Raw genomic sequence first — 27,426 nt, forward strand, 5'->3', positions numbered from 1 at the left:
ACTTCAGAAGCTTAAAAGTCAAACTGATTTTTGTTTTTGAGACCTGGCTTTGCAATGAAGCACAGATTATTTGAACCACCTCCAGAGTGATGGGACTATAGATCTGTCACCTGCCAGGCCAGGCTGATTGGCCACTAATGGAGATCCATCTAACTTGGAAGTTCTGACATTACTATTAGATTGGGATTGATCAGGGTGACCTGAAAATAAGAAAGATTGAGCTCAACAGAAGCAAATTGTCCTTTAGTTAGAACAATAAGACCAGCAGTCTCTCCAGTAGAGAGACAGGAAACTTCTGGGGGTGGAAGTTTCCATATGCAAATCTGTTCTACTTAAATTGTCTCAAAAGTGTAAATAAACAAGGTTGCTATGGAGATCTTCTTGTGGGCAAATTTTATCAGCTTGTCAACTCTTCTATCTGGAGTTTTTCAGTTTATCTGAGGCTTTTTTTTTTAAAGCCCTTCAATTACAAGTGTGAGTCACAGGTCCAGCTTGCTAGCTAAATTAAAATTATTGTTATTGCCAGGCTGGGCAGCACACACTTTTAATCCCAGCACTCAGGAGATGAGGCAAGCAGAAACTACCAAGTCCAGCTGAAACTACCAAGTAAGACCCTATCTCAAAAATAAATGATTGTTAGTATTTATGTATATGCTACCATGCAAGTGTGCTATGTTATATATGTGAAGGTCATTAACCTTTACTTGAATCCCATTAATCAAACTCAGGTTGCGGGCTTGCAAAGGCCTTCACTTTCTGAGCCATCTGCCAGCCTGGTCAAGCTGAATTTTTAATCAAAGTCTATTTTAGTACCTAAAAACATGATGTGAAGGATTAACTGAGATTCCAGTTGGTCCTTCCAAGTAACCACAACTGTCTAAATGTGTCTTTTCATATGCTAACCCAAACTGTAATTAAGTTGAGTTGGTTGTGATAGTAGATGTTTATCAGTGGATTACAGTTTACATCACACCTGGCTCACACACTTGCTTTTAATTTTGTGTAGGATAAGAGCTTTACACTTGTCTATTTCCCAGAAAGGTGTTGTCTGAAATACCATGGCCAGAGCCCTGGAGGGCTATCTATCACCTTTTCATACCTCCTTTCTCCACCCTTGTTTATGGACAGTTGACATTTTATTTTACAGGACATATAAATAAAAGTAAGTTTAGAAAACTTCTTTAATTTATCTATAATATGAGGTAAATCTTAAATTGTGCTTTTTAGGTAAAGGGGAACATTCAAACCTCTTTAGGTACCTGTCCCCAATTAAATGTTTCTGAGCCCCTCCTTTGTAGGAATTCCCTTTACAGCCAGCAAGATGGCTCAGATGGTAAATACAGGACAAAAGCACCTGCCACGAAGCCTGACAGCCTGAGTTGTTTGATCCCCAGGATCCATGTACTGAGAGAGAACCAGCTCCCACAAGATGTCCTTATCTCCCAACACATAAGTTATGTGAGATTTTCTCTCTCACTCACTCACTCACACACACACAGAGCCCTTAATTAAGTTAGTGTCTGATGGTTTGTTTTCTTGTTCCGGGTAAATTCGCCTATTTAAGATTTTGAACAGAAGGTTACTGCTGTGCTCAATGAAAGCTTCTAAACGGATATAATACTTTTTTCCCTGCATGGTCTTTTTCCTCCTTCTCTAAAATAATAAAATTTTAAATGGTTCAGAAGTCTCCCAAATCTACCTTTCATTCCCAGCCCAATTTTCTGGAGCTGAACAGTGTTGATAGTGTTTGTTTTGATTTTTATCTCATACTTTGCCACCTGCCTACCTCCCTAGACTGGGAGGTCTTCAAAGTAAGGCTGGGGGGACCAAAGGACAGTGGAAGAACTCTTAGTCTATAGACCTATGAATCTGAAATCCTGCCACCTAGGTAGTCAGGAAGAATGGGAGCGGTCAGTTCCCAAACCTTGTGTAGTATTGTAGTATAAAAGTTAAAAAAAAAAAAAAAAAAAAAAAAAAAAAAGACCTGCTGGCCTGCATAAAGGTATGTGCAGCCAGGCCTGATGATCTGAGTTCTCTTCCCAGAGCCCACAAGATGGAAGGAAAAAACCAACTTCCAGAACATGTCCTCTTTGCTCACAAGACTCAGCTGGGCCATGGTGGTGCATGCCTTTAGTCCCAGCATTCTGGAGGCTCTGAGTTTGAGAACATCTTGGTCTACAGAAAGAGTTTTAGGACAGCCAGGGCTACACAGAGAAACCCTGTCACAAAACAACTCAGTGGCTCCTACCTATCTATAATTTTAGCACCTTGCAGACTGACACAGGAGAAGATCCTTGAACATGCAATGGCATCCTGGGCTAAGAGGGAGAACCTGTGCAAAGAAGCCAAACCTTAGAATAGGGATGTTGCTCAGTTGGTAGAACTCTGGCTTAACCTGTGTGAAGCTTTGGGTTCAATCCCTGAATCAGAGAAATTGAGAGCACATCAAGAATGGGAGACCATGGGCTGGACAGATGGCTCAGTGGTTAAGAGCACTGACTGCTCTTCCAGAGGTCCTGAGTTCAATTCCCAGCAACCACACGGAGGCTCACAACCATCTGTAATGGGGATCTGATGCCCTCTTCTGGTGTGTCTGAAGACAGCTACAGTGTACTCACATACACAAAATAAATCTTGAAAAAAAAATTGTCGAAACAGTGCCCAGCAGCAGTTAAACTGACATATAATGTGTTCTTATATAGATTATAAAATGCTCTTATCAGCAGGGATACTGCTCAGTGGTAGAACACTCACCTAGCATCATTTGTGATTGTGAGGTGACCTCCAATCTCTCTCTCTCTCTCTCTCTCACACACACACACACACAGAGAGAGAGAGAGAGAGAGAGAGAGAGAGAGAGAGAGAGAGAGAGAGAGAGAGTCTGTTAAAACCTGTGTGTGACTTCCTGATGGACTGCTGAGTGTTTATTTTGATCACTATCTGTTCTCTCCCACCCTGGGGGGGGGAACCAAGTTCTGTATCTACAGTTCCATTGACTTTAATCCTGGGAACGTTTTAAAGGAAAACCTAGTAGTGATCTTTGTGACTAAGATACCCAGGCTCTACTCCCTCCAGCTAAGCACAGGGCATGTTTTGCTTTAATTTCAGCAACATCCTAACTGAAACAATCCTGATTTTTTAAATTTCATGCTCCTCCAAGTACAGCACAAAATGTACTAAACAGAAAGGTTCCACCCACTTGCCCCAGGCTAGAGAAGTCAAATCTCTAGTTCTTTCCCCACCCGTTTGTTCCTGACTGTATTGTTGCTTGGCAACTTCTGCAGACTCACACTCTGGGTACTGTTAGCTAAGGGACCAAGAAGAAAAAAAGAATTTAACAGTAGAGAAGAATGACTTAGCAAATAAAAGCCTTGAATGCTCCTACTGGCTCATTCACCTTCCTAGTCAGCAAAAGAGGACCCTCTGCAGTACTTTAAACACACAACAGCTCCAGTGCTGCCTCTGTTCTCATTAACACGAGCTCTGCCATCCAAAGTTCTTCACAACTAGGAACTGTTATTTTCTCCGTGATGTAATCAGAAGAATGTTTCATGAGAGGGGCTTTCCAAAAAGGCAGTCTTTTCTAGTTTGTGTTTAAGCCCTGGAGAAAAAGTTCACCTCTGATAGATTTCTGGGGTTTTTTGTTCCTCTTTTAAAGCTTCCCTTAGGGGGTTGGAGAGATGGCTCAGTGTGCAAAAAAGAAAAAAACAAACAAACAAACAAACAAAAAAAAAAAAACATGAAGAAGAATCTATCAGTATAGGGCCAGCAAGATAACTAGTGAAGGTGCTTACTACCAAACCTGGTGATGTGAGTTCAATTCCTAGTACCTACTGGATGGAAGGAGAGAACTAATTCCTACAAGTTGTCATCTGACCTCTACACATGCACCTTGGCTTGTGCACTCCCACACACATACAAATAAATAATAACAAAAACTTTAATAAGATTTTTAAAACTTCATTAGTCAAAACTCAGAATTACAGAGACAAATGTGCTAGAGCTAAAGAGATGGGTCAGTGGTCAAGAACACTGGCTGCTTTTCCAAAGGGTCTGGTATTTCCTAGTACCCACAAGGAAGCTCACAACTCTTCATAACTCCAGTTTCTGGGGATATGACACCCTATCTGGCCTCCATGGATACCAGGTGTGCATGTGGTTTACAGACATATGTACAGGCAAAACAAAGCAAAAAACCCACCCATACTCATAAAGTAAGATAATAATTTTAAAAAGATAAAGTTGGGGTTAGAGAGAGCTCAGTAGCTAAGAGCACTGGCTGCTCTTTCGGAGGTTGAGTTCCATTCCCAGCACCCAGAGTGTCTCACAAAAGTCTGTAATGGGAACTGATGCCCTCTTATGTCATGCAGGCACCCATGCAGACAGAGCACTCATATGTATAAATATTCTTTTAAAAACGTGCTAAATAACTTGGCTCTCAACGTCCACTTTCTTATCATCTCTGTACCTTTCGTCTTCTGCCATTGTTCCCTCTACCCCAAGGAAACTTTCATCACATCAGCTCTAACTGCTACCAACTGCCACAGGCAGGGCCAAGAATCCAAACCTCGGGCTAGAACAAGGCCAACCCTAGAGAGCTCCTGGTTGATTTTTCAGGTAACAGGAGATTTTTCTCACTTGTCACTGCCCTCACACTCCCTGCTGAGTGTGGTTAGCAGCTCACAGTGCACTGAAACTAATTCTTCTAAGGCTATTCAACAGGTGAAATGTGACACTAGCAATTATCCTCTGCAAGAGACATTCCAAAAGTGCTATGTGTGCTTTGACTAGAGCAATGGCAATGGCGCTTGAGAACAATGACTTAAAGTCACTCAGATAGAGCATGTGACTCCTGATGTCCTCCCACCAAGAGTTACTTAACATTCACAGGCAGTTGAGTTGTGTAGGCACAGCCAGTTGAGAACTGAAGTAGCATGCTTATAATATGAACCGGAAAAGTCTGAGGAAAAGGGGGAAGCTTGAAATTTAATATGAATTAGTATTTCTTGTCATGTCTAGGAAGTTTGTAGAGAGTATTGATGTCCGCTTAATCTGTCTAATGTTTGAATAAGGTAGGCCAAGGGCAGATATCAATATATCCTTTAGATATAAATATATTACTTGTCTATGGATTCTATACAAAAGGTTTCAGGATCTAAGAGTCTCCTTCAGTAATTGCTTAGGGTCTGAAAGCAGGAGAGAGACAGCAGGAGAGTATGACAAGGGGTATATACAAAACCGTGGAAGTAGAGGTCAGTGAGATGACTCAGTGGGTAAAGGTACTTGTCCCACAACCCTAGTGGGCTGGGTGTGAGCCTATGAACCCAGATAAAAGTGGAAAGGGAGAACTGACTCTACAGAATTATTGTTTGATCTATATACACCCACATGCGCACAAACAACATCTTAGGGTTTCCATTGCTGTGAAGAGACACCATGACTAAGGCAACTCTTAGAAGGGACAACATTTAACTGGGGCTGGCTTCTAGTTTCAGAGGTTTAGTCTGTTCTCACCATAGCAGGAAGTATGGCAGCGTGCAGAAAGCTGGAGAAGGAGCTGAGAGTTCTGCATCTTGGTCAGAAGGGAGCCAGGAGAAGACTATCTTCAGGCAGCTAGGAGGCTGGTCCCTTCCCCCACGCATCGAAGCCAGAAGCACTGCTCTGGCTGCCTCACCTGCTTGGGTCCTAGCCGGTCTACAAAACCATGCGTGCGCCTGGCCCTAGCTCTGCAGACTAGCCATTCCTCAGGCTTGCCTGCGTGCTCAGTGTCACGGGCCTGGTCTCTAGCATAACACAAGTTACTTAAGATTTTCATTCCTATCCTGTCTTGATAATGATTTCTTGCTACTATCATTAAACTGTGGTGTGCTCTATTCAGATATAACCAATCGATATAGCCCTCACTCTTGTGAGAAGTGTGGTAATTACTAATATATTAATATATTTAAGTTTATGAAAGACAAAAATCTCCTAAAGCCTTTAACAGTTGACCCCACACGGTCTCTGAAGACATGAACACAGCTTCAAGAAGCTGCCTGGATTGTGACATGATAACCACCGAGAAATACAGTGGACGAAACTGGATATCCTCAGAGTCAAACGATTCATCTAAACCAAGGTAAGTCATTTCTCATGTCACACGGATCCATTCCACAGAAAAAAGTCAGACTGACTCTGCCCCAAGTTTCCATGAGGACCAACCACAAAGACCACAGGGAACTGTTGGCTAGTAGACTGTCACTGCTAGATTATAATTTACTCCCCAGATTTTCTGACGACATTGACAGATAAGGTAATTCTCCCAACTAGTTCAGATGTAAGCTTTCATAGATGTAATCAGTTACTTTCCTTCCTAAACTGGATTTTCATTGATTAAATGCCTCATATTTCCTCTTCTCACTAAACATTCCGCTATGCAATCCAACTATATAATCACAAATTCTTGTTCTTTCTGCTCCACAAAAAGCTTATTTTTTTTTAAAAAAAGAACTTTATATTACTAACTCCTGTTACTTCTTTTGTAAACTTATAATCTACAGAAAACCCACTCAGATCTACCTCTTATAGAATAAGTAGACTCCACCCAGATATGTACATCTGCCTAAAGTTCCCACTTCCTATTATAGACAGTGGGATTCTTCTGGGTTTCAAATGTACACCTAAGAAATCTTTTTTCTTCCAAACATATTTAATCTCTGCCTAAAATAAATAAATGTGTGTGTTTTATATGGGGTGTGTGTGTGTGTTTCAACATCTTTTCAAGTCCAGGCACTTACTGCATCTAGGACAGCTCCAGAGACGTGACCTCCTTTCGCAGACACTTCACTGCACCTGTTCCTTCTGACCTACCCTCAGATGGTTCCACAGACCCTGAACAAGGAAACAGCCAACTGGACAAACAAACCCATCCCCACTTTTCTAGGTTCCCTAGAGACATGTGGCCCAAAGCACGCATGAAGTAGTCAGAGATCACAACGACCCTATTCCTGCTCCAGCATCGCCTCTACTTTTCCTTTTTTCATTAAACCAAAATGGGGAAATGTTAGCATTCTGTCTAAGCTCTGCCCCAGTTACCTAACAACAGCCAGGTCAGCCTGACACTATAAAATGAGCTGTTAGTCTCCTCCTCTCTCTCTTGCTTTTGCCTTTTGCTCCCACTCTCTCCCCATGCTCATAGCCGGCCTCTACTCCTCTACTTCTCTATCTCTCTCTGTCTTAGGGTTTTATTGCTGTGAACAGATACCATGACCAAGGCAAGTCTCATAAGGACAACATTTAATTGGGGATGGCTTACAGGTTCAGAGGTTCAGTCTAGTGTCATCAAGGTGAGAACATGGCAGCATCCAGGCAGGCATGGTGCAGGAGAAGCTAAGAGTTGTACATCCTCAGCCATCGGAAGCCAGGAACAGACTGAGCATCCTCAGGCTGCTAGGAGGAGTGTCTCTAAGCCCATCCCCAGAGTGACACACTTCCTCCAACAAGGCCACACCTTCTACTAGTGCCACTCCCTGGGCCAAGCATATGCAAACCATCACACATACACACACTCTCTCTCTGTCCCTACTATCCTCTTAATTCCCCTTTCCATGCCCTGAATTAACTCTATTCTAATATCATCGTCATCATGTAGCTGGTCCCTGGGGCAGGGGGGGAGGATGCTTCAACATGGGTCTGCCAGAGGCACTCCCTTCCCCCATACCTCAGCACACCTATAGAACATATTCCTCCTCTCTTTATCTTTTTATAAACACATCAGTAATACCATTTGTACTGCCTGAAGTTCTGCCCACTGTGAGGATTTCCCCTCACCAGTATCTTTCAGATTGTTCCATAAAGAGGTTATGATGTTATAGCTGTCTACTTCTGGATGGTGCCTGCATAAAGTGCAGAACCATCAGCAAACCAGGTCCTAGTCTTCTCTTCCCGAGTCAACCAATCATAGGAAACACCCCGTGAGGCTACAGGGCCATGCTTGGCAGCAAACAGCATTGTAACAGGAGTAGAAACCATAGGCATTTGAGCAACTTCTTCATGTAACCTGCTTATGCTTTTAGGACCTGCTCCACAAGCATTCATGTATACTACACATAGACAGACATATACAAAATATATACATTTGGTGGATGGGGCTGAGCCTCAAATGACATATGTATTCATTTGGATGGATAAACAGGACAGAGCCTCCCCCCAAACCAAACCACCACCTTATTTCTTTTTCTTGTGAGATGTAAAACCATGCCAGGAAGTTTGGTAAGGTAGAGCAGGTCGAGACCCAGAGAAGCTGTGGGCACACACCTGAGGCTTAGGTGACTCTAAGCTCCTTGCCAGACTCATGACTTGGAACATGTACCCTGCTTCATATAAAAGAAACCTGTCCTATGATCATGTAGGCCAAAAACAGAGTTTTCCATGGTATTAAGGTACCTAGAGGCTCAGAGAGCTTAACCAGTAAGATTCCCTTCCCAGACATTCCTTCCTGCAAGAGTTATTTCATCTCAGGCCCACCCTGAGAAGTGGGGTATGGTTTTACACATTCATTTTCTGCCATGACAATAAACTGTTTAGAACCACAGACTATTTCTTTTCATCAAGATCTACCACAGGGAACAATGAAGAAGGACTTTACTTACATTGCAACAGCCTAACCTCCTATAGAAGTCCTCTCTGTGCTCCCAGCCACAACTGCCATCAAACCTGCATGTATTCATCCTCGCTGGGACAAGCCAGAGCTCCCCTTCCCTACATCCTCCCTTCCCCCGCCCCTGACTGTTTTCTGCTCTTCTGTGACTCCCAGGGGTGCCTGTATGTCCAAGAGTCAGAGAACCCCACAACTTGGCCTCATTGCAGGCCCAGGAACCCCCCCCCCCCAAACCAGCTCCAGCTTTTCCACACCCAAGACTGAGCTCTCAGGTGCTTCTGGACAGCCCAGCACCGCTCTGTAACTCCCCGTGTTCTGCCTCTCCAGGCAGCCCTGCCCTGTGACAGGGCAGATGGACCTGCACTTTCTCTGGCCTTTTGATAGACAAAAGTTCACAGACAATTACCTCATATATAGAATGTTACACGAAAGGGGAATTTCAGGAAGGTATTAACAAACTCAAAGCAGTGTTTCATACTGGAAGCTCGTTTTTAAGTTCAAAGCAATAGTTTTTACATGCCCTTGCCTTATCATACTGCACAACCTGTGGCATTTCCTTGGACCTGAATGTTTTTGCTTGAAAATAAATATGTCCCAAGCCTGTAACTCTTTTTCAGTGTAATTTAAAAAGCTCATAGTATTTCTTTCTGGTTTTTAAAGATCTATTTATTCCTTATATATAAGTATACCATAGCTGTCTTCAGACATATCAGATCTCATTACAGATGGTTGTGAGCCACCATGTGGTTGCTGGGATTTGAACTCAGGACCTCTGGAAGATCAGTCAGTGTTTTTAACCACTGAGCCATCTCTCCAGCCCTGCTCATAGTATTTCTTATTATGCAGCCATTACTTACTTTTTATGAGAAGTGGGCACATTCTATTGCTTCTAATTTTATTACAACTAAAATCATTTCTTAAAACTTTCTTTTTAATCAAATCAGGAATTCTATAAAATCATTAACATTAATTTATCCAAATAGCACTAATTTATGAAAGTTCATCTTCCTGTTGATCTACAAGACATTTGCCCAATAGGGTGGGCTGATGCTCAGGAATTGTTAAGACTATGGAATAGTGATAAAAGACACATATCATTAGCATTAAGGAATCCTGGAATGAGGTTTCTTGGGGCTTTTCAGAACTCAACCATCAAAGACCACACAAAAAAATGGTGGGGAATTATTAGCCCTAGCCTTTCCTAGATGATTCCTGACACCACACCACAGGACTTCTAAGAATTTCACTGAGGTAGACTGTATTAGTCAGGGTTTTCTAGAGTCACAGGATATGGGTAGTATCTATATAGTAAGGTATTTGTTGATGACTTACTTACTGTCTGTAGTCCAACTCCCCAACAATGGTCGGCAGCAGCTGTGAGTGGCAGTCCAAGGATCTAAGAGTGGCTCAGTCCCACAAGGCAAGCAGGAGAATCTTTCTTCTTCCAATGTGCTTACATAGGTCTTCAGCAGAAGGGGTGTCCCAGATTAAAGGTGTGTGCCACCACGCCTGGATCTAGGACTTGCTTTGTCCCAGATGACCTTGAACTCAGAGATCTCCTAGCCCAAGTCTCCTGGGAATCGTAGCCTCTATGTCTCAAGAGCTCTATGCCAAGAGACAGAGAATCAAGATCCTTTCTAACTACATTATGACACAGAGCAAAAGAATTGAGGGAAAACTGTAAGTGTATACTGCTGGCCTTGTCAACTAAAAGCAAATTGCTTCTGGTAGTCCTTAGGGACAGGTACTGAGCAAAAGGCATTTGTTAGATCAATAGCTGTATACCAGGTACCAGGAGATGTGTTACTTTGCTCAAGTAAGAAAACTCCGTCTGTTACATCAGCTGCAATGGGATTTACTACCTGATTTAGTTTTCGATAGTCAACTGTCATTTTCCATGACCCGTCTGTCTTCTGAACTCACTGGCCAGATAGGAGAGTTAGCAGGAGGTGTGGTGTGAACCACCACCCATGCACCTTTTTCTTTTTAAAATTTATTTATTTACTTTATGTATAGAAGCACACTGTAGCTGTCTTCAGACACACCAGAAGAAGGCATTAGATCTCAAGTGCTCTACACTTCTAGGCTCATGGTAGCAATTTTGTAACACCCCCTGACCCCCACCGACCCCCACCCCCACCCTGCTCCTTGAGCTGGGAATGTATAGTGCAGTGAAGAGTGTGTGGCTGGTCTGTACAAAACTCAGGATTCGAACATTCTTCACAGAGACATAAAGGCCTGCTTTTTTTATTTTTAAGTAAAAAGATCACAGAAATGTCCTAAACAAAGAATCCTGAGCCCCAAACAGAAGAGCAGCCAGTAGAAAAGCAGATGATTGAGTAATTGCCTGTTCTTGGGATTTGTGACACATACAGGAAATGATCTGGGTGACCACCAGGAGTGACAAGGACAACTTGTGTTGGCTGGTCACACTGTAATGAACTAATCAGGCTTTGTTGAAGCTGGAGCAGTTCATAAGTAGTGACTTCTTCAGTGAGTCAGAAACCTTGTTAGGTAGGGGGAGGGGAGGGGAAGCTGCCTCCAGGCCTCCCCTCATCCCATGCTGGTTTCTAGCAGCAACTGAACAGTGTTTGGCTTTTGTTATTGGGGCCTGGTGAGTCAGCTTTAAAGTTCTGTAAAGGGCCCTGCTTCAGCTCAGCGAGGATCAAGATGAGCTCTCGCTGCAGCTAGCAGGGAAAGAGAACACAGCTCGGTGACATGATCAGGCAGTTGAAGTCTAGATGCCTACACAGAGGAAAACAAATGCCACTTCCCAAGTGCAACAAACAAGTCCCCTTCTGACTGCGTGTCATGTTTAAACATCGTGGGTAGCCTACCAAACTCCAGGCTGCCTTGACACAGGCCAGAACAGGAGACACATCCCACATGCTACAGGAAGTGTTGCTTTGGAGAAGCCGGGGGCAGAACAGTCTAGGGGCAGCTACAGGAAAAGCTGTCTTCGGATCACCTTACATATGTGTGCTTTAGCATGATGTTCCCACACATGCAAAAATAAATAAATAAAAGTAAACTTAGTATTAAAATGTTTTATTGAAAAATATTTTTGTACAATAGTTTTGTTTGTTTGTTTGCTAGACAGGGTTATACTGTGTAACCCTGACCATCCTGGAACTCCCTCTGTAGACCAGGCTAATCTTGAAATCACAGGGATCTACCTGCCTCTGCCTCCCAAGTGCTAGGATCAAAGGCGTGCCCCACCGCTGCCACCACCAGGGCCACCTAGCATAATTTGTTAAAAATGTTTTTAAAGATTGTTTTAGTGATTTCTGAGATAATGTATTATTTGAACAAGAGCCCTTATTGAAACATTTCTGGAGATTTGCAAAACACAAACAGTACATACAAAAGTATGTCTACTGGTGCCTTATTAGTTCCTTTAGTAAACCCATACTAAGATTCCTCCACAGGCCAGACAGCCTTTGGATATTGGGAACACTGAAGCAACCCACTACTAAGTCCTTTCGTGACTTTTTTTTTTTTTTCTTTTTTGAGAGAAAGGTTTGTGACAGGGTCTGCCTATTTAGCCCAGGCTGGCCTCTTGCCTCTCAGCCTTCTGAGTACTGGGATTGCAGGTGTGTATCTTAAGGCATCTGACTCCAGCTTCTGCCTCTGCTAGCAAAGCATTTCCTGCTGTCTCCTTTAAGGACTGTGTGCTAACATGCACCTACCTGGAAAGCCCGGCGCCACCTCCCTGTCTCCCAGTTACATCTTCAAAGGCTTTTTTTGCCATATAAAAGAAGAATAAAAGCTCTGGGAGTTATGCCCGGACAGCACTGAGAGCATACCTCTAGTCAAGTCTTATAGGTAGCATTTCCGGGCTTCACTGAGAGCATACCTCTAGTCAAGTCTTATAGGTAGCATTTCCGGGCTTTCCAGAGCCACCAGTCCTGGACCATTCCACACTGTCCTGCTGGAGCACTGGGCAGCTGGGTTCACACAGTTTATGTGCACAGCTCTCTTTTAAGCTGTTTCCAAATTATCTTTGCATGATGATTTTTCTCTTGGTGAGGTGTCCTATATCCATAGGACACATAGTAGGAACACAGTTTGGTCAAAGGCCTGTGTACTCAAAACTCATTTACACACACACACTCCAGCCCACGCTACAGTGTAAGAGTCTATATCAAAACAAACAAACATCCAAACAAACGAACAAGCAAAAGATCCAAAAGGGCTACAGAGATGGCTTATCAGGACCACTGACTGCACTTCCAGAGGACATTAGTTTGGTTCCCAGCACATGACAGCTGACAACCATCTTTAAACACTTCCAGGGATCTGACATCTTCTTCTGGCTTCTATAGGTCCAAGACACATACATGGTGCACAGAGATACATGCAGAACACTCGGACACCTAAGAGAATGTTAAATAACCCCCCCAGACAAAAACACCAAAAGACAAACAAAAACACACCATTTTTATTTATTTTTCTATCATGTATTGGCCTCTCATGCATAAGACTCTTATTTGATAACCTAGGCAGCAGGGGCAATGGATGAAGCTGAAGAGAAGGCTCAATGGTTAGAGTGCATGTTCCTCCTGCAGGGAACCTGAGTTCCTGACTCCTGACTCACAAGCATCTACAGACCCAGCTCTAACGTATCTAACACCTCCTTCTGGCCTCCACAAACACTAACCCACACAGGACATTTAGTCACCCCGACAAACACACACACACACACACACACACACACACACACACACACACAATGTTAAAAAATAAATCTGTAAGGAGAGCAATATAAAAAAAGTAGAGATGACTCAGTGGTTAAGAGCACTGACTGCTCTTCCAGAGGTTCTGAGTTCAAATCTCAGCAACCACATGGTAGCTCACAACCATTTGTAATAAGATCTGATGCCCTCTTCTGGTGTGTCTGAGGACAGCTACAATGTACTAACATAAATAAATAAATAAATCTTTTTTTTTTTTTTTTTTTTTAAAGTAGCAACTAGTATCATAGTATTAAAATCTTCTGAAGGTATCCAGGCTTGGTACCACACTTGAGAGGTAGAGGCAGATAATCTCTGTGTCTTTGAGGTCAGCCAGAGAGACAAAGTAAGACCCTGTTTCAAAAACAAAACAAAAATTTTGAAAGCTGTTATAGGGATGGAGAATTCAGGGATCAACAAAAGAAAGATAAATCTGTAGGTCTAAGATACCAGCTACCAGGCTGAGCTTTAATAACAGCAGAAAGAATTCGTTCTTTTTGGGATTCTACCAGGATAACCTTAGACACATTTTAGCAAACTGAGGTCCAGGGGAGGTGATCAAGGGCAAAATCCATCTTTAGGAACTAGGCCATAGCCCACTAATAGATCCAAGGGCAAGGCAGCAAAGAGGACATTTATTTCAAAGATTCCTGTCCATGAATATGGAATAAAGACATTTTTATATAGTGTCATTCATCTGTAGTCCCTGAACTCAAAAAGCTGAGGCAGGAGGATCCAAAATTTGAGGCAGCTGAGGCTATCTAGCTCTCGAGACGACCTGGTGGTAATGTGTCTGCTTCCAAGCCTGAGGACTTGAATCTGATCCCTAGGACCCCCCGGACCAATGGCTGCAAGTTGGCTGAAGTGCACCACCATGGGGCTGTGTCCTACATTCATTTTCACCCAGCTTAATGAAAATTAAAATGCAATGAGGCTGGAGAAGTGACCCCGCAGTTAAGAGCACTGGGCTGCTCTTACAGAGAACACAGCTTGGACTCCTAGCTTTCACATGGTGGACGACAACTGCCCATAACTCCAGACCTCTGCAGGCACCAGGCTTACAAGAGCTGCGCAGACATACGTATAACCGAAACACTCATACACCTAAAAATAAAATAAATCTGAAAAAATACTTGAAGCAAATGAAAATGTAAACATAAGAGAATTATGACTTATTAAAACAAACAAACAAATAAACAAACACCCAGCCAGGCCTGTGGAAATGGTCTGGTAAGGACACTTTCTGCACAAAGCATTAATTAGGACTTCAGTTTAGATAACACGTAAAAGGGAAAAACAACTGGGTGGGTGTGGCCATAATTCCAGCATTACGGAAATTTGGAGAGAGTGGTTGAAGAGACCGAGGGGTTTGTTGGCCTGGTGTCCTAAGTTTGATTCCCCAGGAAGTCCTATAAAGACAGAAATAATTCTCTTTTGTTTTTTGTTTTTGAGACTGGGGTTTCTTTGTGTGGCCCTGGCTGTCCTGCGCACCAAGTTGACCAGGCTGGCCTCCAACCCTGGGTGGTTTTGTGCTCTGTGTATTCAAATGCTGATTACTGTGCCAAGAGATCTGATTGCTTTGTCAAACACCTTCCTGTCTCAAGGTTGTGTAAAAATCGTTTTCCAAAGTCACTGGATGTTTACTAAAGAGCTCATCAGCCAGTGGCAGAAGAGGAGGAGGCGGGCCTTCTAATCTCAAAAAAAAAAAAAAAAAAAAAAAAAAAGGATCTCTGGTCGACTTGGGGGGGGCAGGAAAGAGGAGGGGCCGAGGGAGAGGGAGGGGCAGAGGGAGAGGGAGGGCCGAGGGAGAGGGAGGGGCCGAGGGAGAGGGAGGGGCCGAGGGAGAGGGAGGGGCCGAGGGAGAGGGAGGGGCCGAGGGAGAGGGAGGGGCAGAGGGAGAGGGAGGGGCCGAGGGAGAGCAGAGAGACGCACCATGAGAGTCATTGTGACTGATGGGCTCTTCCCCTGACTGCTGCTCAACATGGCGCCACAGAAAAACAAGAAGCCTAAGAAGTCAACCTGGAGGCTTCATATGGATCTTACTCATCCTGTAGAAGATGGAATTTTTGATTCTGGAAATTTTGAACAGTTTCTACGGGAGAAGGTTAAAGTCAACGGAAAAACTGGAAATCTTGGGAATGTTGTTCACATTGAACACCCGAAGAATAAAATCACAGTTGTTTCTGAGAAGCGGATCTCAAGAAGGTATTTGAAATATCTTACCAAGAAGTACCTTGGGAAGAATAATCTCCGTGATTGGAGACTTACGAGCTTCGCTATTTCCAGATTAGTCAAGATGAAGATGGTTCAGAGTCTGAGGACTGATTGGCCTTTGCTTTTAATAAAATGGAAGTATGCTAAAGAAACCTAAAATTGGACTTTATGAGTAAATAAAAGTCATTTTACTCTACAAAGAAACAAACGAAGAAGACCGATGGGGCTAACTAGAGCCAGCCAGAAGGACTAACATGGCAGGTAACGGGGCTCTCGGCTGGGTTGTAGGCCACTTATCGATTAGAATAGATGAGAACTCTGCCCAGCTATAGTGCAAGAAGCTCTTTAATAAACATACCAGGTCTTCAGGTCATTATTTCAGAGCAAGGACGGGTGTAGAAAAAGGCCCGCACTTTTACAGACGCTCAATCTACTGGCTTATCTGCACATTCATAGATGTGGCACAGGCACACACATATACACCGCGCCCGCGTGCACGCATGCGCACACACGCAAACATCTTAAAAGAACGTGTAGACTGCGCAGGGCGTGTCTTTGATCCCAGCTTTCAGGAAGTAGCGGCAGGCAGGTTTCTGTGAGTTCAAGGCCAGCCTGGTCTACATAGCCAGCATAGACATATTCATGTCTACATACAGAGACACTGTCTAAAAATAAAAAATAAAAAACATTGATTCCTATTGCTGCAACAGAATAGTACAGAGCAGACCACTTATAGAGTCGGACATTGTAACAAACACTTATAATCTTATGTTTGAAGGCAAGTAGGAGGGTGGGTGCCAGCCTTAGCTAAAGGAGGCTATTTTTTAACAAATTATTGAGCACAGCCTGGTTTCTATAACCAGTTTTAGGCCAGCAAGAGCTATATAGTGAGATACTGTTTCAAAGAAAAGTCTCAGTCTTAGAGACTAGGATGTGCAGTTACTTTCTAAAGATCTCATCTCTTTTACTTTAAAACCAGCAAACAAAACCAGAAAAGAAAATCCAAACACGACCCTCTTACTCTGTAGTCCAGGCTGGCCTCAAAGTCGTTAGCTATCATTAGCTATCTTCCTGCCTCGGCTTCCTGAGCGCTGGGATTACCAGAATGAGCTGTCACTGCCCGTCTATCCTTTAGTTTTATCAGACCACAGTTTCCCAAAAAAGATACTTTTTTTTTTGTTGTTATTTTTAATTGTCTAGATGCCTGAAGTGCGGGGGAGGTGGGTGGGGGTGGTGGGGTCTTGGGAAGCCCTGGAGCTGGAGTCTGTGAGCCACCTGACCAGTGGTAGGAACCGAACCCAGATCCTGTGAAAGAGCCGCTTGTGTTCTGAACCGCAGAACAGTATCTTCAGGCCCCAGATTCAGTGCTTGAACCTTCAGAGGGCAGAAGGGAAGTTTCTTTGGCTCTTACAAAGGTTAGACAGACTCTGTGCCTGCCATGGGCAAGCCAGAAAATGCCGTGTTCAGCAGAGGGGCTGTAGAGGACTGTGCGCCTCCAGCATCACAAGAGCAAAGCCCATCTATCCAGGAGGAAAAAGTCCTGTGTGTGTGTGTGTGTCCCCGCCCCCCCCCCCCCCCCCCCCCCCCCCCCCCCCCGTTGCTGTTGATGCTTTCTGATTAAAGAACGACCCAAGTTTCAGGATGTTAGAAAAGTCTCAAGGAAGAGGGAAACCTGTTTGGGCAGTTTTTCCCGTTGAGCTCAGCCCTCCAAGGGCCCTAAGGGCACAAAAGTTTTTTTTTTCAAGGACAAAAGTTTTCTATTTTAAAAGACAGGCAACCCCCAGGGCACTGAGATTTTAACTCGCTCCTTTTCCCCTAAAAACTGTCTGCAACCCCACTTCGACCACTTCCGGCGTCCTTCTTTAGTGCATTGGGGCTCTGGATGCCGTGTTGTGAGTGTCTGGGAGTCCTGGGTTCCTGAAGTAAACCTCTAAGAGGTGAGACCAACCAGGGACAAATGCGGAGATTGAATCTAGGGCAGTGGTTCTCAAGTTTTGCACTGCTGCGACCCTTTGATTACAGTTCCTCTTATTCTTGTGACCTCTCCCAGTTACAGAATTATTTTTGTTGCTATTCCATAGATGTGATCTTTCCACCGTTATGAACGGAAACATACATACTTTTGGAGATGGGCGGTTGTTAGGGGTCGCGACCCGTAGGTTGAGAACTACGGATCGGAGTCTTCATTCCTGGTAGTTCCCGTAGGCAAGCGCCTCCACTGTGCCACTGAAGTCTATAGCCAGCTTTGAGATGACTTTCCAGACAGGTCTTATGTTGGTTTCTTTTTTGTTTTTGTTTTCTTCACTTGAAAGCAGAAACTAATTTAGCAAGGCTTCTGTTCTCATTACGAGGTTAGAGTAGAGGTGACCAACTGGAGGTCAACTGTACAATCTCTAAGGAAGTCCACTGAGATGGCTCAGTGTGCAAAGGCATCTGAAGAGAACCAACACCTGCAGATTACCTTCTTCTGACTCCCACATGAATGCACACAATTGTGTACACACACACAGACCCCATGACAAAAAGGTTTAAAAAGGGGGGGAGTTAAAAAAACAAATAAAGATGAATAGGTACGTTAAACGAGAGAAGACACAAGGAGGAACATACATTTCCAAAACACAGGTTCACATCTATAGCAGGAAGAGAAGAGCTAAGACAAGATTGTCCTAGAAAGGCATCATCAGTGTGGCTGAGGCCAGGATAAAAACACGAGTCCCCTTTGTCAAAAAAGAAGATTAAAAAAAAAAAAAAAGCAAACAAGTGTGGTATGATTTATCTACAGGAGTCAGATTCATAAAAACAGAGTATGGTTGCCAAGTACCAGTGGCTGGGAAGTGGGGGATGGGAATGTGGAAGAGCCCTAAACTTCAGTCTGCTGTGGCAGAGGCACACACGGAAGGAAAGAAGGTACTTAATCCCAGCTAGAGAGATGGCTCAGGGGAAGAGGAAGAGGGGATCCTGCTTTTGCAGACAATCTGAGTTGGATTCCCAGTACTCACATCAGATGGCTAACAACTGCCTGAGTAATTTCAGCTCCAAGGAATCTGACGAATCTCACTCCTAGGAGGCCTGCATTATGTATGCACATAACATATACAAACAAGTTTTTAAAGATAATTTATATAGATCATAATATATATTTAAAGATTTTATATATTTTTTATTATATATATATATATATATATAGAGAGAGAGAGAGAGAGAGAGAGAGAGGGAGAGAGAGAGCTTCTTCGTTGTAGTTGTAGTCCTGGCTGTCCTGGAACTCTGTAGACCATACTAGTTCTGAACTTGAAGATCTACCTAGCTCTACCTCCCCTTTTCACGGTGGCTAGTGGGGACTTTGACATGCTTTGACCGTGTCTAACCTGTCCCTAATACAAATGTATACCGGTTTCCTGTTCAGCCTAAACTACTAGACATATCAAGCTCTATTTCCCTTAGTCCTCCAGGAAATAAGAATAGCCTTTTATTATCTTCCTTAGTGTTTCAGGAAAACAAATGCCTTTGTATTCCAAACTTAAATTGCAAGGTTAGCATAGAAAGGCTCTTGGCTGTTTCCTTTGCCTTTGTTCATAATAGACAGCTCATTATTCAGGGTCACTTGGTATCTTCCCCACATCTGGCAGGACTGTATGATGTAACTCTTAGGAGACAAACAAAAAGATGTGTAAGCGAACCTCTAACAGATCCAAGTAGAATAAAGTATGCCTGAGACCTACCACAGACCGAACTTTATAGCTTAATCACATTAACAGGCAATTCGGTTTGGTACATTCTGTCATGATTTTAATTTAGATTCAACTCTTTAAGAAAATTGGTAAATTGGTTGTGTTGCTTTATGATAGGACTTACAGGAAAAGGAACCAATAATTAAAAAAACAAAAAACCGTAATGGCACTGTAGGCAGTCCATGCCTTTAATCCAAAGGAGGCAGAGTAAGGGACCTCTTTGGGTCTGAAGGCCAGCTTAAAAGCCAGCCAGGGCTACATAGTGAAACCCATCTCAAAAAAAAAAAAAAAAAGTAGGAGAAAGGAAGGAGAGTGTGGGCTGGATGCTCACTGGTTAAGAAAATGCTCTTCTGCCTATTCTTTCAGAGGCCCTTGTTCAGTTCCCAGCAACACTCTAGTGCCTCAAAACCCTCGGTAACTCTCCCAAACCCAGTGTCTTCTCCTGGTACCAGGCACATGTTTCTTACCCACTGAGCCATTTCTAGAGCCCACCGTGTTCCTTAGCAGCAACTAAAAGAGAATCCAATCATTTCGAACCATTTACCTACCCTAGGCCTGGTCTCCAGGGAGGCTCCTTAAACCATCCCTAGACTGAGGCCTTTAAGATTCCCGTGGTATCGTTACAGGTTTGTCTACATCACCTTTGACATGTATGCCTGCCTCCCACCACTGAGGACCTTCCGATGAACCTACAACTGACATTTCCTCACTTCTGACCCAGAGGGAGGGATCCTCCCTCCTCCAACACTCTTACTCAGCACTGACCTAGCTCTACAAAATGACCTTTGTCCTCTGCAGTGATGTGACCTTGCTAATCTGTGTGGAGAGGGTAGGTGCCGCTCTGTGGTGATAGAAATAAGCTAAGTGCTAAACTAATCTCAACAAGACTGCTTGGCCTCTGCTCAAGAGTAAGGCCCTTGCTGCCTCCAACCAGGATCAAAAGGAGTTACTCTTTAACAAGGCGTGGCTGCAGTCTGTCCCTAGGGCATCCTGACACTACTGGAGAAGAAGCCACTCTTGAATGAGCAGGCTCAGAGTATCTGGAGTTTGACCCCTCATGACCTTTGCTGCAATGCACGGTTTGGCCGTCTCCCGGAAGAAACAATTCATACTGCAAATCTCATGCATCAGCAAAATAATGAGATTCTGCCCAGTCATCCATCTCAAAGAACTGAACAACTCTGAGCCCCATGACTTGGAAACACTGCCTGACTTGCCACATGGACATCCATCCCCTCCCAGCCATAAGGGAAAAAAGAAAAAGATGTAAGAACTCCAAAAGGTGGGGTAAAGAGATGGCTCAGTTATTAGTATGTTCTAGAAGACCCGAGGTCAGTTCCTAACACCAGGCAACCCACAATTGTAGCTGCAGGGGATCCAATTTCTCCTAGGGCAAACATTATACTCATGTGCACAAACTCACACTCAGGCACACACATAATGCTTTTTTTCTTGAGGCAGGGTTACCCTTGGCTGTCCTGGACTTTCTTTGTAGACCTAGCCCTCTGAGCTTTGAGGCTTGTGGAAATCATGTGGAGCACAAACTGTAGCCAACGGTTCCTCCTCTTTGTAAATTAACTAACGAGGGGATGGAGAGATGGCTCAGCAAGAACACTGGCTGCTCTTTGGGAGAACCTGGGTTCAATTCCCAGCACCCACATGGTGAACTCCAGTTGAAGGAAAAGAATGCCATCTTCTGGCCTCCATGGGCACCAGGCACATCTACAGTACATAGACACACGTGCAGGCAACACATACATTAAAAAAAAATCACAAAATTGTGTGCGTATGTGCTTGTGTCTTTGTCCGTTTGGGTGACTGGGGTCAGGTTATGGGTTTCATAGCAAGCACTTTTACCCTCTGGGTTGGGTTGTAACAAGTTTGTTGGAGGCCTCAGCCCTGCCTGGATCTTACCACACAGGCATCAGGCTGTGTCATTTGTCACCATGTACCTTCGGAGGGTTTATTCTTGGGTGAACTGCTTCCTGCTGCTTCTGTCAGACACACAGCACTTTGAAGGAACATGCTACCTTGTTAGTAAACACTAGATGGCTTGGGAACAAAGGACAGCAACCCACGTCCCATTCTCTCTGGTGTAAGTAGGTCTTTTTATCTTTATTAAATCTGGATAACAGGGCTTATCAGCACTGTTCAGTGCAGCCGGCAGAAGGCTTACCAGGGAGTGAAGTGCCCCGGAATCCGACTATAGGTGGATATAAAGGCTCAGAGAGGCCTGCAGTTTGGGTTTCTGCACTGGGAGGTATAAATTCATGTGTGCCTGTAGCAGCGGCTCTGCCAGAGATCTCTGCCTGCCTGCCTCCCACGTGCTGAAATCAACAGCGTCAGCCACCATTGCCCAGATAAATCTTTTTAAAAAGCCTTTGGACTCTTGCTATTAGCAAACGGAAGCTATCAAACAAGTCATGGTGATATCCTCTGCTCCAGGATGCTGAGGTATAGTATAAAACCCACACCGGACATGGAGACAAACACCTTAGCTGTCCAATCTTGGCCTCCTTGCCTTTTATACCTGCCAAGCCGGGGTAAGTAGGAGACAATAAACCTTACATTTTCACGAGACTGTTGAATACACAGTGATATATAATAATAGAGCAGTGCTTGTTCTGTGCCTACATAGGACATACTCTTGGCCCATGTGTACAGGGTTATGTTGTTACATTGTGGATCCCTGTGCAACATTCCCCAACACCAGATCAATTTAATGAAACAAACAAAAAGTATTGTTTTAAAAACTGCTGTATTCAAAGTCAATAATAAACTTTAAGGTAAATAAGCTTTAAAACAAAAGCTCAGGAGCAAAATAAATAATTTACACAACTCACTAACCCAGTTTTTTGGAGTAAATCCATTCTCAGCCATAGAACTATAAGCCTAGGCCAGACCCGTGGGAAACTCATAGTTGATTATCATAAAAAACAGTAGCAAAAAATCAGAAGGCTGAAGAGAATCTTTAACAACCCAAACAATGGATATTCTTTGTTTTTGATAAAGTATTTACTCGGTAGCTCAGATTAGCCTGGAATTCATTACATAGCCCAGGCCAGACTCAAATTTATGTCCTCCTGCCTCAGGTCTTCAATGCTGGGATTACAGGCACAAGCTATCATTCCCAGCTTCAAACACTGGATTAAATGTTTTAATTTAAAATAACCAAACTTCGTAATTTTATACATAATCCAATGTAATGCTAAGATAGTCAGCGTTTTAGCTTGAAGTTCTATGACAGGGATGGGACACTATAAATGAAGTCTTTGAACCCTGAAATACAAATAAAAATGGGTGTGTAGGACAAAAAATCCAGACATTAACTGGAGGGACATCTGAAGGCTTGCATCCTTTATTTTCTGTGATGGCTTTGGAGTTATGATTGTTTCACATGTTGAACCTTCAGCACATTAGATACAGCTGTTTTTTTTCACAGTAAGTTAAAAGCTCATCTTGACTGTGTTAAGACCTCGACGGTCTTACGGGTGGATCTCACACGTCTGTCATGTGATCAAGAGTAGCATGAAGAACTGCCGCAGGGCCCTCATTTCATTCTTCCTTGTACACAATGAATCACGTTGGAAATTTATTCCAGGGGCTATGTACACAAAAGTGTCAAGAAGAAAATGTTCTCTACTCTTGCATAAAAATGTGTCCAGTGCTTCAGGAAGGGAACTGCTCTGCCAGGCCGGGCTTCAGGGATTCTGCCGCCAGAGATGAAAGGCTCCTTCCTCCTGTTTTATTGCTCTGTGGTTCTGAGTATTAATCATCCAACCCTGGCGTCTCTCCTTGTTGGATCCTAGATGCTATTCTGATAGCTTCTTCTAGAGATGGCTGCTCTCCAAGCTGAAACCAGAACACGCACATCAAACATTAATAATATATTCTCTACTGGGAATTAGGGTCTTCCCCAGCAAATTTTCTTTGTTTTTTTAACACGCCTCCTTTTTAGTGAGGCTATGTGGGTACTCTGTTTACAGAAGGTTCCTCCAAGGAGTAGTAGCTTCCTTGTGCTCCAAAGAAACCTGTCTCATTAGACTCCAACTTGACAGTGAGAATGGCTGTCTGGGTATAGAAAAAGACACATGTCTAACAATTTTTTTAAAAGATTTATATTTTTTTTATTATAAGTACACTGTGAGCCACCATGTGGTTACTGGGATTTGAACTCAGGACCTTTCAGTGCTCTTAACCACTGAGCCATCTCTCCAGCCCAATTTTTTTTTCTTTTGCTATAAATTCTCCAAGAATATGCAAAGCAAAAGTGGTAAAGAACAATGTTAATTTATGTTTTGAGTAAGGTCTCGTACAACTTAGGCAAATGACCTTCAACTTCTGGTCTTTCTGCCTTCACTTCTTGAGTGTTCAGATTACAGGCCTGATTCACCAGACCTGGCTTCTGTGGTGCTGGGGGTAGAGCTACACCCCAGCCCAGGTTGGTGGTTTGTTTTGTCTGAGGAAGGGCCTCTCTACGTAGCCCTGTCATCCTGGAACTCACTGAGATCACCCTGCCTCTGCATCCTGAGTGGGGGTTAAAGGTGCATGCCACTCCGACCCTGCTTCTGGTCCTTTTGAGATCACCTCTGTTATAGCAATTGTCTTACATTTACTACACTAAGTTAAGCACACGGTATAAATACAGAGCAGCTACAGGTAAGACCCAGAGTGGTCAGCACTGCTGCTGCTCACCTGGTCTGTACTCACCTGAACTGCAATCTGGGTGCCATTGGATGTTGCCACTAAGGTCAGAGGTCTGGTCTCTGTAGTTACTAGATGATGGCCGTGTTGTTGGTGCCCCATTTCTGAAGAGGCCGTATGGAATGCTGCCAGGTCTTGAGCTACAATTGCAACCTTAAGTGAAGCAAAATGAACAAAACACACAGGAATAACTGTATCTGTAACTCAGAGGTTAAAGTGTTGCAAAGGGCATATGCACTGTCTGGGTTGTACTCTCATCTGGGGAAGTTAAGGCTCAGAGAGAAGGGACTTAACTACAATCACAAAGCCAATGGCAAAACAGTTACAAGATAGATCTGCTGTGTCTAACTCTAGGAGACGAGGCCCTCTCTAAGTAGATGCTGAGGAAGTTACAGTCCCCACCTTAGACTCATGGGTCTCTGTAGTATCTCCTGAAACCTGCAACTACACAGGTTAACGCAGCTGCAATTACAGCCTGTGCACTACTTGTGTACCAGGTGGTAAAGGGGCCCGAAGAGGGCATCAGAACCCTGGAACCCAAGTTACAGATGGTTATTAGTTGTCGTGGTTGCTGGGACTTGAACCAGGTCCCTTGGAACAACAGGCAGTGTTCTTAACCACTGAGCCATCTCTCCAGCCCCCTCCCCCCATGGTGGTTTTGTTTATTTGCTTGTTTGCTTTTTAAACAAGAACTCACTGTGTATCCCTGGCTGGCCTGGAAAATTTCTTTGTACACCAGGTTAGTCTCAAACTCAAGAGATCTGCTTCCCTCTGCCTCCCAAGTGCTAGGACTAAAGGCATAACACCTGTATGCCTAGCTATATGTGTGTGTGTTGAATTTATTTTTAATATGTTTGTGTGGTTCGCTTGGAGGCCTCCTGGATCACAGGCAATAAGTAGTAAGTTGCCTAATGTAAGTGCTAGGGACTAAATTTGGGTCCTCTGGAACAGGGCAAGCACTCCCAACCACTAAGCTGCCTCTCCTGGTCCTCATTTCATCCTACTGTGAACTTTATGGTGCTGATGTAACTATAACTCTTACTTACGGATGGAGAAAAAATAACACCAAGGACTAATTAGCTAAAGAAGTTATAAAACTGGAGGTCAGCCTGAAGTTCACATGTCTAAATAAGAATGTACAGCCTAGCTTCTGAGCAAGTCTTGACATCGATAAATGTGTTGACTAACAGCAAACAAAAGCAATTACCTGCTGCCCTTCTGTGCCCTCGGCGGTGACCATAGCAACAGAGTGTGTTCCTGCTGAGGAGATGACTGCATCATGAGTGGGGACTGTGATGGGTGTGCCATCCTGTGTTACCATGGTGATAGTGTTGCCAATGGCCTGCATGTCAGCTTGAGAGATGTTGACCTGCAAATACAGTGCATTTTACAAACCAGTCAATACGTTTTGTTACATTTGTCAATCCTAACTAAGGACGGAGCCTAATCCTCAGATAAGCTTCCTCTGTTGGAACAAATAAATTTGCAATGGAATATAATCTTTTATTCATCAGACAAGTCTACATTTAGTTGGTTGTTGTATTTGTGTTTTAGAAAAGGTCTGTTTCCCATACTGGCCTGGAACAGTGTAGTAATCCTCCTGCCTCAGTTTCCTGCTTACTCAGGATACAGCTGTCAGCCACTAATCCCCCACTTCTGCTGTAATCTTGTATCTTCACTGGTGTACTGGCTGGTTTTGTGTGTCAACTTGACACAAGCTGGAGTTATCACAGAGAAAGGAGCCTCCCTTGAGGAAATGCCTCCATGAGATCCAGTCGTAAGGCATTTTCTCAACTAGGGGAGGGCCCAGCCCATTGTGGGTGGTGCCATCCCTGGGCTGGTAGACCTGGGTTCTGTAAGAAAGCAAGCTGAGCAAGCCAGGGGAAGCAAGCCAGTAAGTGACATCCCTCCATGGCCTCTGCATCAGCTCCTGCTTCCTGACTTCCTCTGGTGATGAACATGGATATGGAAGTGTAAGCTGAGTAAACCCTTCCCCAGCTCCCTTCTCGGTCATGATGCTTGTGCAGGAAGAAGCCTAAGTCTTCCCCAGCCTTCTCTACCTTGGCACCTCGCACTCTCCCCTTGCTAAAATCTGTTCCCCATGTTCCAGATTTCCTATGTGTACATCACCTTTCAACTTATTTGCACACTTTTAAAACCTACCTTCTATAATACTATCACCTCAACTCTGCAGCTGACATGCCACCCACTACTGTCTCAAAAAACTGAGGGGGGTGGGTGAGAATTCCAGGCCAGCCTGAACTGCATGAAGTCCTGTTTTAAAAAGAAAAGTTGGGCTGGAGAGATGGCTCACTGAATGATCTTCCAGGTCCTGAGTTTAAATCCCAGCAACCACATGGTGGTTCACAAACATCTGTAATAGTATCTGATGCCCTCTTCTGGTGTGTCTGAAGACAGCTACTGTGTACTCATATACATAAAATAAATAAATCTAAAAATTTTTTTCTTTTTAAAGAAAAATTATGAAAAAAAAGGTAGAGTGTGGTCACACACCTGCAACCTCAGATCCTGTGAAGTGACACAGGAGGATTTCTGTAAGTTCAAGTCCTGGTTTACACATTAGTCTAGGCCTGAATGGTTACATAGAGACCTTGTGTCCAAACCACCAAACCAAACCAAACCAAATTCCAATATAAAATAAAAAGCAAAAAGTACACAGACTCTAGGGGGTAGGAAGACGGTCCCCAGGGAAGACAGAAAACAGGAGGCTGGAGACACTCCCATAGCCCACGTGCCTCTTTTTGCCTTTTCACCAAAACTAAAACAACTAGCAAATGCTCCAAAATCACATGGACCTTGAGGTCTTTGCTCTCAGAGAACAGCCATTCCACTGCTCTTCCTCAGAGAAAACCAAGATTCTTATCGAATCAACTGGACTCGAAGCCAGCTAAACACCTATGGTTTCTAGTAAGGAGGACTGCCCCCATGTGTGAATTTTATAGACGTTCCCATAGCTTATTTCCCAGGACGATGTCATCATGCCCTCATTACCTCAGGCACGGCTCTGCTGATTTCTCATCCTCACTTCTGGACTTATCAGCTGCCAAGTCCCAGCCCTTTCCTGCTTCAGCTGGACCATTACCTGTTTGTTTGAGACAAGGTCTCACCTTATAGACCAGGCTGGACCGGAACTCACTGAGATTTGCCTGCCTCAGGAGTGCTGGGACTAAAATCACTCAGCACCACACCAAGCCAGACCCATTACTTAAGAATATTTGTTTTATTTATGTATTTGAGCATTTTGTCTATACATACATGTCTGCACATCAGAAGAGGACATCACATTCTATCATAGGCTGTTATAAGCCACCATGTGAGTTCGGGAATTGAACTTAGGATCCTGTTAGAGCAGCCAGTGCTTTAACTACTGTGCTTTCTCTCCAGCCTA

General features: G+C 43.8%; 1 protein-coding gene and 1 pseudogene across 4 annotated transcripts in view; one reads left to right on the forward strand and one right to left on the reverse strand.

The window, feature by feature from the left end:
* The first annotated feature begins 15,352 nt into the window (after window positions 1-15,352).
* Window positions 15,353-15,696, forward strand: LOC308416702 (ribosomal protein eL22-like 1; annotated as a pseudogene). The gene has a single exon. The product of its transcript is annotated as a ribosomal protein eL22-like 1 (transcript).
* Window positions 15,697-22,164: 6,468 nt separating this feature from the next.
* Window positions 22,165-27,426, reverse strand: part of ZNF143 (zinc finger protein 143) — a 29,686-nt gene continuing 24,424 nt past the window's right edge. For all 3 annotated transcript variants that reach the window (XM_080912831.1, XM_080912832.1, XM_080912830.1), the window contains 3 exons: window positions 25,225-25,386; window positions 24,024-24,170; window positions 22,165-23,165 (listed from right to left, as the gene is read on the reverse strand). In XM_080912831.1, the coding sequence (XP_080768957.1) occupies window positions 23,082-23,165; window positions 24,024-24,170; window positions 25,225-25,386 (393 nt within the window). In that variant the 3' untranslated portion in view covers window positions 22,165-23,081. The remainder of the gene's footprint in view (window positions 23,166-24,023; window positions 24,171-25,224; window positions 25,387-27,426) is intronic.

Source organism: Micromys minutus, assembly GCF_963924665.1.
Source record: "Micromys minutus genome assembly, chromosome: 2".
NCBI classification, from domain to species: Eukaryota; Metazoa; Chordata; class Mammalia; order Rodentia; family Muridae; genus Micromys; species Micromys minutus.